Source organism: Diceros bicornis, chromosome 21, assembly GCF_020826845.1.
Source record: "Diceros bicornis minor isolate mBicDic1 chromosome 21, mDicBic1.mat.cur, whole genome shotgun sequence".
NCBI lineage: Eukaryota > Metazoa > Chordata > Mammalia > Perissodactyla > Rhinocerotidae > Diceros > Diceros bicornis.
Window position 1 is genome coordinate 35551883 of NC_080760.1, and position 15061 is coordinate 35566943.

General features: G+C 43.1%; 1 protein-coding gene across 1 annotated transcript; it reads left to right on the plus strand.

The window, feature by feature from the left end:
• Positions 1-6290: 6290 nt before the first annotated feature.
• CCN3 (cellular communication network factor 3) lies at positions 6291-13942 on the plus strand. Its single transcript, XM_058564841.1, has 5 exons — positions 6291-6451; positions 6582-6807; positions 7889-8143; positions 9358-9572; positions 12449-13942. Exons 1-5 carry the CDS (start codon positions 6368-6370, stop codon positions 12743-12745), a joined length of 1077 nt encoding a protein of 358 aa, XP_058420824.1. The 5' UTR covers positions 6291-6367; the 3' UTR covers positions 12746-13942.
• The last annotated feature ends 1119 nt before the right edge of the window (positions 13943-15061 follow it).

Consider the following 15061-nt stretch of genomic DNA (forward strand, 5'->3'; position numbering starts at 1 on the left):
GTGCATCCACAAAAATGACAGAGCTTCCCCTGACCTACCTAACATGAGCAACTATCATTTCTTCTCCAAAAACAATTCTATCTGTGCTTTGTTCATCCCACCTCTGCAATAAAGATTATTAAGATAACCAATCATGGAATCGCCTCTGCTTCCTATCTGCACCCAATCCAGAACAGAACCTAATTTCCTTGAATTGTCCTCAGAATCACCTAACCCAAGCCCAAATCTTATAATAAGCCTCTCCTAACTTCTTCTTTCTGAGATGCCCAGTGGTTCTCCATGATGTGTGTTACATGCTAGTACCATTCAAGATGCTGAAAAGTTAATTCATTGCAATGGATGCCTCAGGGTGTTGGGGATTAATTCTCTCACAGAACCCCATTGAGAAGGACTTGAGAGCCTTTCATATATCATCATATTATCCTAACAATAATCCCAGAAAGAAAGAACAATTATTATCATTCCTACCTTACAGATAGATAAAGAAACTGAGGCACAGACTGGTCAGGTAAATAGTCTAAGATTTAAGGATTTGAACCTAGGCAGTCTGTTGATAGAGGTGTTTCATCGCAGAAGCTATTTGGCTCCCACCAAAACACTGTCACAAGCCACTTAGTTGTCTAGGGTGAAAACCTGATATCATACTTATATCTTTGCTACCCTGGCCTTCCACAGCCAGCCAGCGCTCCATCGAAGGTAAATCATCTCTTACTTCCAACCTCATCTTTCCACTTCCATTGCCATTCTGCTAGTTTGAGTCCTCCTATCTCTACCTGAACTGTTGCAAAAAGGTCTTAACTGCAGTACTTACCTCCAGTCACCTCCTTCTGTAATCAAACACAAATACTTGAAGAATAATGTTCTTAAATACAACCCTGATGATGCAATTCCTTGCTGATAGGTGGGTAGGTAGATGACAGATAAATAGATAAATACATAGATGGATGGATGGATGGATGCATAGATAGATAGATAGATAGATAGATAGATAGATAGATAGATAGATGATAGATAGATAGATAGATAGATAGATAGATAGATAGATAGATAGATAGATATAGACAGATGATATTTTTTTAAAAACCCAAAACTTAACTCTACAGTTTGGCATTTGGACTCTTCCAAGAGTTGGTGGCTCCAGTCCACTTTTCCAACCTTACTTCCCATTACCTTTCTCTGTTCCAGACAAATTAAACCACTCTTCATTTCCTAAACAAGTCCTGAATTTTCCCATCCTTATGCCTTTGTTCCACTGCCTCTGTTCAACCTACGTCTCCTGGTTTCAAAATCCTACCCACGCTTTATCCAACCTAATGTCATTAGTCTTCAAGGCAACGTGGTTTAGTGAGAAGACAAACAATGAACATGGAATTATAGTTTTCCCAACACTCCCTCCCCAGTCTCAACTACACCCATGCTCTCACAGCAAAGAAATTAATTTCATCCTCCATAATGCTCCTATGTTACTTTGCCTATGTTTATTTATAGGAATTATCACATTCTGCCTTACACAGTAATTTTTTACTTCATTTTCCTATTAAATCCTTGAAAACACAAAATGTCTTATGCATCTTTGATTCATGCCATGACTTATAAAATAATTATCAATAAATGAATTGGACATTATGAACATTCACGTTGTCAAGTGCAGCACAGTTCTTTGTCATGCCTCTCCTAAAAGTCTAAGTTATTTGTTTCTGAGAACTCAGAAATTCAGTGGGAGAGGATGTGCAAGCTCTTTTAGGCTCTGAGATATCATTTGGGAGTAGGGACTCTCCCAAAAAAGAATCTAATTGTTTTCCTTCCCTAGGAACAGTCATTTGAAGTCATTAGGACCTTGTCTGTACTCAGGTGACACCACTTCTCTTCTCTTTGTTCACTTGGCCACAAACATTTATGATTCATCCACCACATTTATCATCCAATATGGAGTGCTCCTGAGACACTATTGGCTAACCTGATGTCCAGCCCATATGCATATGCCTTTGTCTCTGACACTAATTCCTGCTATAAAGATCCATGGAGCAGAACTGGTTTCACTCTATCTGGCTGTTACAAGCCATAGAGAAGTCACATAGAAGGAACTGCTTGGGGCCATTTTCTCCAGCTGGGCTTGGGGATGGGCAGTGCTGGTGCTTGGGGACTGGGAAAGTGGTATGTATATAAGGTTGATAAACTTCATTCCAGTTCAAAAAACTTTTTAAAAAATTACTTGATTCCCAAACAGCCCATTTCCCTATAAGGAGGTCATTTAGCAGTGGGAGAAATTAACTTATTTCTCATATTTCTAGCTAATTTCTAGATTGAATTTCTTTGTACTTAATCTTTTGCATTTTTGTTTTCTTTAAGAAATGCACTAAAAGTAAATTTTAAAAATGTGGGCAATAGGAAGACGTCTCCAAAGGGGATAACACTAAACATTACATATGTGATGTTTCACCTCCCATCACCACTTCTTCTCTGCCCCTCACTGCTTCTGGAAAAGCAAGAAGTCAAGAGATCTGTCAGAAAGGCAAGAGGGTATGGTTGAAATTAACCATATAACTGGACACCATGTAGGGCTGGCCGGTCTAACATATAATGGGAATTACCTTGTGTTCTACCATTTCCCCAGGGCCCCAAAAAACAGACATACAAAGGAAATTCAGAAAAGAGCAACAGAATCATTAAGGAGCTGTGAGGTTGATTTACAAGGCACATTAAGAGAACTAAGTACATGTGGCTTGGCTAAACGATGACTGAATGAAGACACAATGAATGCCTATGAGTTTACAGAGAATGTAATCGCTGAGGAAAAGAGAGGGATGGAGTTATCCTGGAGGTGATAACATCATAGTCACTGTGCTTTTATTTATTTTATTTTTAATACGGGGCTCTATGCTTTATATTTCTCTTGCTTGCTACAGAAGTCAGTGCCGATATATTTTTAAAATATCTTATAATAATTAAAAAGATAAAATAACAATGATGGAAATCTGTATAAAATTTTACCTTTATAAAACGTAGGAAGTTCTCTAAATGTATTTTGGGTAGGAGTATTGACTGAAAAGTAGTAAGAATATAAATCAATTAATAGCCTATCTGAGATAGAGAGGGAGAAATGAGTGTCTGGCGCCACATCTGTGGTAAGGGAAAGGGAGAAGAGGAAGAAATGAAAGGGAAAAAGAGAATCAACCAAAATACTTGAACTTCTTAACCCAGTGGAGTTGCCATCTTGGTGGGCAGCCAACAACAGCAACTTATGAAAATTCTCTAATATGGTATCCCCTGACTTCCCCCAGAGACCTCAAGTGACACAGTTTATTTCAAATAGGAGAAGGTCATTAGCCTGTTTGCTATCCTCTAGACTCGAAGTGCCAGGAAAGACTGAGAAAAAGTGCATGTCGAAGGCAGATGGATGATGGTTGATGGGACCAGTCTAGCCTCTACTGCTGCTGAGGAACAAACAGCGTGCAGTTCTTTCTTAGCTCATCCTATGCAAGTGATAAAACTTAAAGTGAGGTTTGCAGTATCTCAAAAGGTCTAAGAACAACTGACTACTCGTCCATCCCTGAAGTAGGTGCTAGGGGTGTTATGGTGAATATGACATGCTCCCTGTCCTGAAGGGCTCCCAGGCAGGAGAGAGAGACAGACACAGAAACAGACATATCATTAATATTCAATGAGTTAAGAGATGGAGGAGGAGAGCAAGGAGTGTCAGGCCTACAGAGAGGATGAAATCTATCCCAGTATGGACAGTTCAAGAAAGGATGTCCTGGAGGCTGCAAAGCATGACCTGACATGGTTATCATCAGATGGTTTCACTTTCAATTTCCAATTGTTTCACGTGGAGATCTTTATCCAGGAGCATTTCCAGCAGATGATAGAGTGGATGTGCTGTTTTGCTTGTCAAGCTGCCTTCTTTCTTAAAGAAAAATCCCGTCTTCCCTAGAGAACTATTCTTCCTCCCCACTCCAACTATGTGGTGTTAGCTAATCCCCATACCTCACCTTTCTTGTCTCCTTCAATTGGTCCAGGGTGAGCTCATCCAACTCCTTTCCTGGAGTTTTCCAAATTGAGCCTAAGGGAGAAGGACATTCCTTTTGTGGTGAAAGGCTATAAAGTAAGAGTTTAGGGAGAATTTAAGAATGACACTTCCCTTATATGGAAGAAGCTGGTCGGTGGTGGAACAGACTAACACCAACACAGAGAAGCAACGAAGATAGAGAGATGGAGTTCTGATAGTTTCAAGGCCCTGATCCTAGTTGCCTCTGAGGCAGCACCATTCCCATTCCATCACCATGTGAAATACCACAGCATCCTGCCAATAAAGTCTTATCCCCAAAACTAGTTCCAGTTTGGTTTTTATCATTTGCAATCAAGAGGCCTGAGTAGCAGCTCCATTAGCAGTGACTTCTTGACATTTTCATCTTTATCTTGAAGTTACATTTCTCCTCTCATCCTCCCCCTTTCCAAGAAGAGTCAGCTCAACCTCAATACTGCCAATTTCTGCTTGTTCTGTCTATTTATACTTTGAAAACTTGGCCAATATTCTTGCTTCCCCATCAGCTGTGCTTCTCGTTGTTCTATATCTACGTTTCCCAAAGTCAGCTCCCATCTCAAAATACGTCACCACGCTATCTACCAAGAGCCATCACCAGAGAATCCAACTGAGTGGTTTGAGGGTGGGGCCCAAGAATCTATATTTTTAAAAAATACACTCTAGTTGATTCTGATGTGCAGCCAGGTGGAAGCATCACTAGGCCAGACGACCCGTGAAGCCCATCAATTTGAAGAGTGTTTGAGTGTCCTAGACATGGCACAAATTAACTGTTCAGTCCCTTGTCAAGCTTTGAGTACAGCTTGGTCTGGTTTATCTCAAAGAAAGCAGAATTACTGGTGACTTGGAAGTATGTCATAGCAGTTCCAAGCGCTCAGAGAACTATTTGAAGGGGCTGGAGATGACTTCATCGTCAGGGGGGCAGGCGTTGCAGGGGCAGGCCTGGCCCCTTACACAAGCTGCCTTTGATTCATGCTGGAGATGGATGATGTAGAGGAAATTTTGTTTAAGTCTAGAGTTACATCACAGGCCTGTATATTTTTTCTTATAAAGAGTCTTTCCAACACAGCTATCCTCAAAGGAGCTGGGCATAGCAATCCCAGAGGCAGCAGCAAACTTGAAGTATAGGGGAGAAATTTTTGTTTAAATCCATCAGGCAATGGTCACCTTTGGAGCAATAAAACTGCTCTGGTTCTTGTGAGACATGACAAGTGCTTCACAGCAGCCGTTTTTGAAAGTGAAGGCCAAGTGGGAGAGGGATTTGATTTGCTGACGTATCAGCCAAGTAAAGCAAATATCTTCTCACTCTTTCCCGAATTCACTGAGGTTCTGACACTGGCTGTGCTGAACCTGCCTTATAATCTCAAAAGCTCTTGGATTTTGAGAAGTACTGTTTTACATTAGGCACGATACAACAGGTGTTTCAAGGCCTTTCTCAACCAGAAAGAAAGTTTTTACTTACCTCAGGCTCTTGTATTTTTATTTTATTATGTTTTACTCTTATTTCTACCAAACCTGCGGAACTGGGGGTTTACAAATCAGTGGAGCTTGGAATGATTACTCAAAAGAACTTGCCATTTGGCCAATAGCAACCCTCATCCCAACATTGCGTTTCTCTTCTTTTCTGAGTTTCTTCTCCTCCCCTCCCCCCCGGGCCCCCTCACTTTTTCTCTTGCTTCTTTCTCTTTTCCTCCCTCCCTGCTCTCCCTCCCACTCTCTCTACGCATTCAAAGAGTGTCCTAACCGGTGACAAAGTTGCACGTGCTTCCCTTATGACTAAACCCCTGGGCCTCTCGCCAACCCCCCACAGATGGCCCCAAACTTCAGGCATCCCTTTAGAAGAGCCCCACATTTGCAGCCCTGCTTGGAACGGCCAGGGCGGAGAAGTGTGGTGGGGAGTGGCGGTGTCTTAGTCCTGGGGGAAAGCAAAGCAGCTTCCAGGAGGAAACGGGCGTTTCCTTCCCACGCGCTCGAGCGAGCCCTGGGTCCTGGCCCCGGGACTCCACCCAGCCCCTCCCTGTGCTCTGGGAAAAGCCAGTCGCCACACACAGGCACACGCAGGCCCGGGGGCCACGCCCTAAGGAGAGCAGCACCCACGGCCAATTGCCATGACAACCCCGGGGTTCGTTCCATTCCCCACCCAGCCCATCCCCCCTCCTCCCCGCGCTGCAGCCAACCGGCTTGTGCGCGTCCCTGGAGCGCGCTATAAAACCTGTGCCGGTGGCGCCGGGGAAGACAGGCGAGCGCCGGACCTGGAGCCAGGCGAGCAGAGCCAAACTACAGCGGAGCAAGTCTCGTTTTGTGAAAGCGGGAGGAAAAAGCCCGAGCATGCAGAGCGCGCAGAGCATGAGTTTCTGTCTGCCGAAGCAGTGCCTTTGCCTGGCTTTCCTGCTCCTCCATCTCCTGGGACAGGTGAGCGGTGCACCCCTAAGATGCCCCTGGTTACTTTGCCCTCCTGGGCGGCCCTTGCTCGATCCCCGGGTCCCCTGCCTTCGATTGTCTCTGCTGAGAGTTTTCTCCTTCTTGTCTCGCCCGCCCCCAGGTCGCTGCGACTCAGCGCTGCCCGACCCCGTGTCCGGCCCAGTGCTCCAAGACGCCGCCGACCTGCGCCCCCGGGGTGAGAGCGGTGCTGGACGACTGCTCCTGCTGTCTGGTGTGCGCCCGCCAGCGCGGCGAGAGCTGCTCGGAGATGGAGCCGTGCGAGGAGAGCAACGGCCTCTTCTGCGACCGCAGAGCGGACCCCAGCGCCCAGACGGGCATCTGCATGGGTAATCCTGCCCGCTCCGCCACTTACCTCTTCTCCCGCGGCTAGCTGGACTGCCTCCTCTTTCCTCTCCTCTTCTTCCTCCTCCCCAGAGGGTGATGCGCAAATAGTAATAATGAGGATGCAGTAGGTGATGTTTATGCAGCGCTTACTGGGTGCCAGGCACAGTCTAGGGGCGCTTGGGTCTTTGCGGGGCGCCACAAGAAAGAGAGGAAACTTGCCCGCGGAGGTGAGAAGCATGCATTATTTGCCTCCCTAGAGAAGAATCTAGACAGACGGGGAGCAGGCAAAGTGAAGTCATTTCCTTTGGACATTTCCAGGGATGCTTGGGGGTGAGGGAAGGTTGGGCTTACACGCTCACAGTTCCCCCAACTGCAGCCCAGCGGGTTTGTTTTCACACCTGTAATTGTCCTGTTTGAGCCAAAGCAGCCCCTAGTCTCCTGGGACCACTGTGGAAGCCCTGTCTGCGCTGTGAGTAATAAAATGCAGGTAACCAGCCAATCCAAGCTGGTGAAACTTAATCAATAGGGATCAGTTTTCCACGTGGTGCACCATTTAGTTGGAGGTTGTCCCTGCCTCCCTGGGTAAGAGGGCTTGGAATAGCCTTTTACTTTCTTCTCTAAGCTCCTGATAATTTGTCGTGCTGGCATGCCAAGGAATCCTAATGCCCTTCCCAATTTGACCAATTAACGTATTTGAAGAATATGAAGTGCTCTTTTTTTTCTTTTTAATTCTAAGCTGCTAGAGTAGGAGAACCTAAGGAGGTTCTTGCAAAATGACTTTATCGTTGGGAACAACAGCTGGGGTGTCCTGGGAGTGTCACTTCTCAGTTCTGCATGTCTTTTCTCATCTGTAAAATGAGTGGCACAACCGGATGGTCTCAAAGGTTTCTTCTTGCTCTGGGAGGCCTCTATGAGGACATCTCTCTACTGGAGATGGATGAGAAATCAGATGGCCCCAACCAGAAAAGGAAGGATTTGGGGTTTGGAACATATGCTGCGAATCCTATATAGCTTCTCCAATGCAGTGTGTTCTTGTTCTTGTCTCTCCCTTTCCCTTTCTGCCGTGCTTCTGCAATATTCTAGCGGTAGAAGGAGACAACTGTGTGTTCGATGGGGTCATTTACCAAAGTGGAGAGACCTTCCAGCCCAGCTGCAAATACCAGTGCACCTGCAGAGATGGGCAGATTGGCTGTATACCCCGCTGTGAAGAGGACCTGTTACTGCCCCAGCCTGACTGCCCAGCTCCAAGAAAAGTTGAGGTGCCCGGGGAGTGCTGTGAAAAGTGGATCTGTGACTCAGCTGAGAAGGGGGACTTAGGGGACCTCCTTGCCCTCCCAGGTGAGAAACTCAGGGTACCTGAGGTGATCACAGCACAGGATACGTGCAGGCAGGAAGCCCGTGTGCTCTTTTGGATTTGCAATGAGCAGCTGGCCTCAGTTTCTGGCCGTTCAGTTGTGGATTCCAGATTGCCCACTGAGATCAAACACATCAAGAGTTGGAATCCTAGCCAGGTTTTTACACAGTTTCTCCTAAAGAGAACCTGCCAAATTCAGTGGTTCTTTTGAGCAATGGGACTGATTTTGTCTTATTGCATGACTACTATTTATATTTTAGTCCAACTTGCTTGACCCTTATTACCATTACAAAGATCAAAGTAAAAAATCACTCTTTTTTTCCTCTAGAGTCTGTACATTACCTATGAGCTCTCAAGACCAGCCTCCCTAAAGAATGCTCCTCATCCCTTGACAGGTGTCACAGAGAAATGTCACCTTTTCAGATGCTATGGGAGGGGTCAGGAGACACTTCAGGATCTTCGTTTTGCTTTATCTTATAAAGGAAATAGTTTTTTGAAAAAACGAAACAAAACAAAAAAAACCTCAAGAGCCAGTAGAGAATATTGGAGAAGCTATTAATCAGTCAGGTTATTTATACTGGCAGTATGCAGAGCTTTACAGCTTTTCTGAGGTCAGAAATTATCAGCCGTACCTTACAGATAGGAAAACTGCCATGTAGAGGAGGGGGTGTGTCCTAAGCCATGCGTATTACATGTCGAGATGGAACTTTCTGTAACCAAAGTCCAAGTGTCTATATCGCATAACCCAAACAACCACTTCTGTCTCCCTAAGGCAGAGGATTGCTTTCATCACTATTTTGGGTGATTCTACTTACTCTTCCAATTAAAATTCTATCATGATCCTCTTCCTGTACAAAAATCACATATTGAAAATACTACAGCTTATGGAATGGTTGTTGATGCTATACTGTTCTATATTCTTAAAACTACTAAGCTTCTTAAGACAAGCTCTCCTCAACCTCTTAATGACAAGTTGGACAGTCATTCCACAAAGATTTCTTGAAGGCCTACAATGTGCCAGGCATTGTGCCGCCTGTTAGGGGTTTATAAATACAAAGATCCAATTCTGTCCCCTGAGAGCACCTGACTTTAATAGGTACAGAATTTAATGAGACTCTTTCTAATGTTGGTTGAAAGGACTACTTTGCAATCCCTGTGTTTTACTCAACATAGCTGTCTTTATCTACACATCCCATAGCCTACAGGACAGAAGCCACTGTAGGAGTTGCAGTCTCTGACTCCAGTGTCAACTGCATTGAACAGACCACAGAGTGGAGTGCATGTTCCAAGAGCTGTGGCGTGGGTTTTTCCACCCGGGTCACCAACAGGAATCCACAGTGTGAGATGGTGAAGCAGACTCGCCTCTGCATGGTGCGGCCCTGTGAACAAGAGCACGAGCAACCAACAGATAAGGTAGGAGCCTGGAGGTAGCCTCCCATCACAGAGGAGGTGGCCTTGCCTCGTTGGAGCCTGCACTTTGGAAAGTCACTGTGACTCTGGTTGACTCAGAGGTCAGCTCTAGCTGGGAGTTAACCCCAGGGAAAAAGCAGAGAAGTTCCTGAAGTGAATGAGTTGACCGTCCTTTTTTTCTCTTTAATATATTGAAACATCCCAAGCAGCTCACAGCAGGTCTGCAGGTAAAGAGAGAGGTGCCAGTCAACTATAATAATGTCCCCAGTTGAGAATGGTCTGGCAAATTCCATTCTATTCCTGGAGAAAACTGGCTACTTTTAGAGAGGTCATTTCTGACCTCAGTTTCCCTCACCCCTTCAATCCTTAGGAAGCAAAAGAGTAGGAACCAAATCTGCCTTACTCACCCCTCAATCCCTAACATCCTACCTGGTACATATTTTGCGCCTGATAAACAATTGTTGATGAATAAATGAATGGATGTCTGGGAATTACTTTCAGTATTTTTAAAAGCCTAGTGGGAATAGTACGTTTGCCAGCGTGAAGTGCTACGTGCCAAATAAAATAGCACATTTCTTTCCTTTTTTGCTGGAATTATATCAACTCAGTGTACTAATGCTGAGTATAAGGCATGAAGATCAGAAGCTCTGATTGGTTCCTGATGATATCACAAGTCTTGTTACCAGAGCTCTGATTCAGATAAATGCAATACCCAAATTGAACTATTATATGGACCCTTGTACAAACCTAAGGCCAAAATAAAATAGTCCCTAGCAATGAAAGATTTACATATCTCTACGCTGAGGCAATATCATCTAATGCTTAAGAACGAAACTCTGGAGCCAGACAGCCTGGCTGTAAATCCTGGCTTCCCATGTGAATTGGCTGTGGGATCTGGGCAATTTTCTTAACCTCTAAGCCTCAATTCCTTCCCCCATATAATGGGGCCGTTGACAGTACCTACCTCAATGCTGTCATGAGGATTAAGTAGAATGAATTTGCAAAGTGTTGGGTGCAGATTTCTCTGCTAACATTAGGCATCATTACTTAACATTAGGCATCATTTCTGTTTATTGGTAAAATAAAATAGTCTAGTGGTTGCATTAGTTATATGGCAGCTTAGCTATATGACTTTTTGAGGTCCATCCTAGTTTTATGTTTCTTCCACCAATTTAGAAAGTATACCTAGAAACACCTTATCCCTAAAATTATCTGCTAGAAGCCACACCTCCCCATACTTAGGGGAATTCTAACATACATGTAACAGTCATGCAGGTTCACCCACAAAGCAGTCTCTCTCTGTCTCTGTCTTTCTCTCACACACACATACATACACACACATGCACATACATACACAGACACGTACATACACATACACACGGAGATGTTGCTGACCTTATCTTTTTGTGGATATTGGCAAGAATATATGCTGAACATTAATATAAAAAGGGAAGAAACAAGAATCCAAGAATCCCTCCTTAAATATTGTCAAGGATACTGAAGCTCCTTTATTAAATAAGGCTTTTCCGTGGCATGCTTCTAAAACTTTGCTTTTTCTATTGTTTGTTTTACCAAAATTTGTATTTTTTCTTGTAATGTGCACCCAGTTTAATATTTTAGATACTTTATATTTAAGGTATTTTTTAATAGTATAAATGTATTTCGTAAAGATTCTAGAAATTTGTTTGGAATCTAAGGAAATACTAGCATGATAGTTATTACTTCCTTATCACCAAGAGATTCTTAAATGTGAGACAGTGCTTCTCAAGGGTGGTCTCCAGACCAGCAGCAGCAGCAGCTAAGACCTTGTTAGAAATGCAAATTACTGGTGCCGACATCAGACCTACTGAATCAGAAACTCTTGATATAAGGCCCCGCAATCTGTGTTTTACCAAACTTTCTAGATGATTCTGATACACACTAAGCTATGGGCTGTGCCTAGGAAGGTGAACAGCAGGGGAGAATTGTGGCAAATTTGTAGGTGAAGAAATCTAAGTGGAGAATAAAAATACAGTCAATTCCTCGCTGAATTATCAATATTAGGGTTCCTCATCAACCATTACAAATGGAATATTAAATAAATTCTCCACTTACATTGCCTTCATGGAAAATAACCTTAAATCCCATTGTCTTAGACTTGCCTGATGTTATAGAATAATAGAAGGGATAGGCTTTGCGTCAGACAGATTCAATTACTAGATGTTTTCTGGTTGTTTTTGTCCTTGGAGCCTCCACGTACTCATCTGTAAAATTCAGGCAATTGTTCCTTATGTTAATAATTGTTCCTTATGTTAATAATTGTTCCTTGTATGAGTGAATATTATTAATGATGTTAAGTGAGTTAACGTCTGAAAAATATTTGAAACATTAGTAGGCTTGCAATAATGACAAATTTATTCCCTTTCTCTCTATAACACCTAAGAATGCATTTGGCTAAAAATAACACCAAAACTTGTTATGGTGGCTTGAAAAAATAGGTTTCTTTGTAACACATATGCCTCCACCCTCATGCTTAACGCCACAAGGTCAAAAGATGGTTGTGCATGATTAGGTATGGTTTCCACATTCTAGGCAGGAAGGAAAACAGATGCAGGAAGCAATCTGTACCTGTCTTGAAGGGCAAAAGATTTCCTAGAATCCCTTGATTTATGTGTCATTAGCCAGAACCTTGTCACAAGGCCATCCAAGCGCCCAGATATTCTGGGGAGGCAAATACTTTTGGCTGACCACATTGCGCAAACAAAATTAATGTTCTGTTAGCAAAGAAGAAAGAGCAATGGATACTGGGTGGGCAACTAGCAAGTTATTCCATACCCCTAAAATGGTCCCTTGGAGGGATGGTAGCCATTCCATGCATCACTCCTTTTCTTCTTTCTTAGAAAGGAAAAAAGTGTCTCCGCACCACAAAGTCGCTCAGAGCCATGCACTTGCAGTTCAAGAACTGCACAAGCCTGCACACCTACAAGCCCAGGTTCTGCGGGGTCTGCAGCGATGGCCGGTGCTGCACCCCCCACAACACCAAAACCATCCAGGTGGACTTCCAGTGCTCCCCAGGGCAAATCATCAAGAAACCAGTCATGGTCATCGGGACCTGCACCTGTCACAACAACTGTCCTCATAACAACGAGGCCTTCCTCCAAGAGTTAAAGCCAAACACCAGGAGAGGGAAGGTGTAATCTGTGTCCCTCGAGAAGCACACCCACAGAGGCAAACTGTAGCTACCCACCATCAAATGAATATAAGAAAAATGATGAAGAGTTGTTATTTCACCCCTGAGTCCTATGTATTTTCTGTGGTCATATGAGGTCAGTTATATCTGTCTTTTTTTTAAGGAAAGATACAATTAACAGTAACCTTGGAATCAAGGTAAGCTCAGGATAGTGCTTAGGGATGGCTGACTTTTCTGGGATGTTTACTACAAAAGAAAATCTCTACAAATTTAAGAAATCAGATATATGTTTTACTGTGTAGACTGTATCGCATTACACTCATCTTATTTTGTTATACACTAGTGCAATTTCAAGAAAATGACACTGTAATGAATGACACAGTGAAGTCCAGGATCATACTGAAGATGTCGTCATGCAAATCTTTCACCATATATTGAGGTTTGACTTGAGGATTCTCTGTTGAGCTGTCTTTTTTGAGGAGCTCAACCCTGAACTTCCAAGTCTGAGATCTGAGGAAATATATAGCTCTTCAACTTGAAATCCAGAGAGAATTAGTTTTCTGTTTAGTTATTCACTAGGACACAAGAGGTATCTACAGTAATGGAGTTTGTTAATTGAGTGGGCTGGTGTCATAAGCATTTCAGGCAAATTGACTCCTTTCCAATAGAAAAAAGCTAAACAGAAGACTCCCGCTAATACAGAGATGACCAGGCCCCAGCAGCCCCCGTCCATTTGTATATGCTGGAGGCTGCTGGGGCTCACTAGTTTTTTAATTCACAAGAAGCAGAGCTCATCTTACTGATAAGTAAACTGAGGCCCAAAGCACCTGATGACAACCTTTGATGACTTCCAAATGTGCTTGTAGTGGAATTTTAAAAAAGAACAGAATCGACACGAGTATGGTGGCAAGAGACCACAAGTTGTATGGGAGTCTAGAATTATTGTGGACATGTGCAAAACTTATCCTTGGGCCATAATTATGCAAACTCACAAACAAGATATATGTGTATACATGCTGTATCTAATTTGTCGGGCTATAAGATAGGCTGCAAACTTAAATGTATACATTCTTCTAATGTCACCATATGTGTTCAGCTTTTCTCCTTTAATGTATTTATATAAATATAAGTTATACATTTTTTAAACTATTCTTTTTACTTTCTCTACTTGTCAGACATCACTAAATAAACATGATCTTATCAATGTGTGACTCTGCTATTACTTTTGTGCTTATAAGTTGTTTATTGAAAATAAAAATTAAATTTATGTTTACAAATTAAATTAGACACCAAACGACAGCATCTATTGAAAACAAAGTGAGTATTTTTAGATGAGCTTACAATTTCTTATCAGAAGGGAAACAAAAAACAGCTCTGGCTGAGTTAGATGATGTCTAGTGCCAAGGGCTCAAATCTTCTCCACACTCTTTACTAAAACCAACACCTTGAGTCCTGATGTTTTTTTCTGGACAACCTGCTGGGCACCTCTATACACTATTAAAAATTGAATTTCTTGTTGGACAACAACTCACCTCCCTGGCTTCTTTATCTCATTAAAGGGCTCTCCATCCTCCCAATTACCCAGCTTCAACTGCCAGCATTACCTTGATCAGCCTGCTCTTGCTACCTTGCTACATGCCCAGAAAAGCATATTTCCAGTGGCGATGCAGAGCAGAGCAATGAGCAGGGCTGCCATTGGAAAGTGTGAGGGTCAGAGTTAATATAACTTTCGTGGTTTAAAGTTTCTGGCTGATGCAGTGGATCTATAGTTCTTCCATAATTAAAAAAAAAAGTTTTGCTATTCCTAACTTCACTTCCCATACCTAAAGGCCCCTTCCCACCCATCTCTTTAGCTGGTTTCTATTTGTCCTTTAAGATAGACTGTAGTGCTCGCCCAGTGGCGTAGTGGTTGAGTTTGCATGCTCCGCTTCAGCGGCCCAGGGTTCGCAGGTTCAGATCCTGGGCGCAAACCTATGCACCGCATGTCAAGCCATGCTGTGGCAGGCATCCCACATAAAATAGAGGGAGATGGGCACAGATGTTAGCCCAAGGCCAATCTTCCTCAGCCAAAAGAGAAGGACTGGCAATGAATGTTAGCTCAAGGCTAATGTTCCTCACAGAAAAATAAAAAATAAATAATAAATAAAAACAAAGAAAATAAGATAGACTGTAAAGCACGTTTGACTTCTAGGATTTTGTTTAAAGGAAATTATTAAGGACAGCTAACATTTACCATATACTTTGTGATGAGCACTTTACCTTCGTTATGTCATTTAATTTGCACAATAGCCCTATGATGTAGGCACTTCTCCCCATTTTACAG

Bases quoted from the DNA above. Each gene is read 5' to 3' on its own strand.
- CCN3 (XM_058564841.1), top strand. From the start codon at position 6,368: ATGCAGAGCGCGCAGAGCATGAGTTTCTGTCTGCCGAAGCAGTGCCTT. The intron at 8,144-9,357 runs GTGAGAAACTCA...CACATCCCATAG, and splicing joins GGACCTCCTTGCCCTCCCAG to CCTACAGGACAGAAGCCACT. The intron at 9,573-12,448 runs GTAGGAGCCTGG...CTTCTTTCTTAG, and splicing joins ACGAGCAACCAACAGATAAG to AAAGGAAAAAAGTGTCTCCG.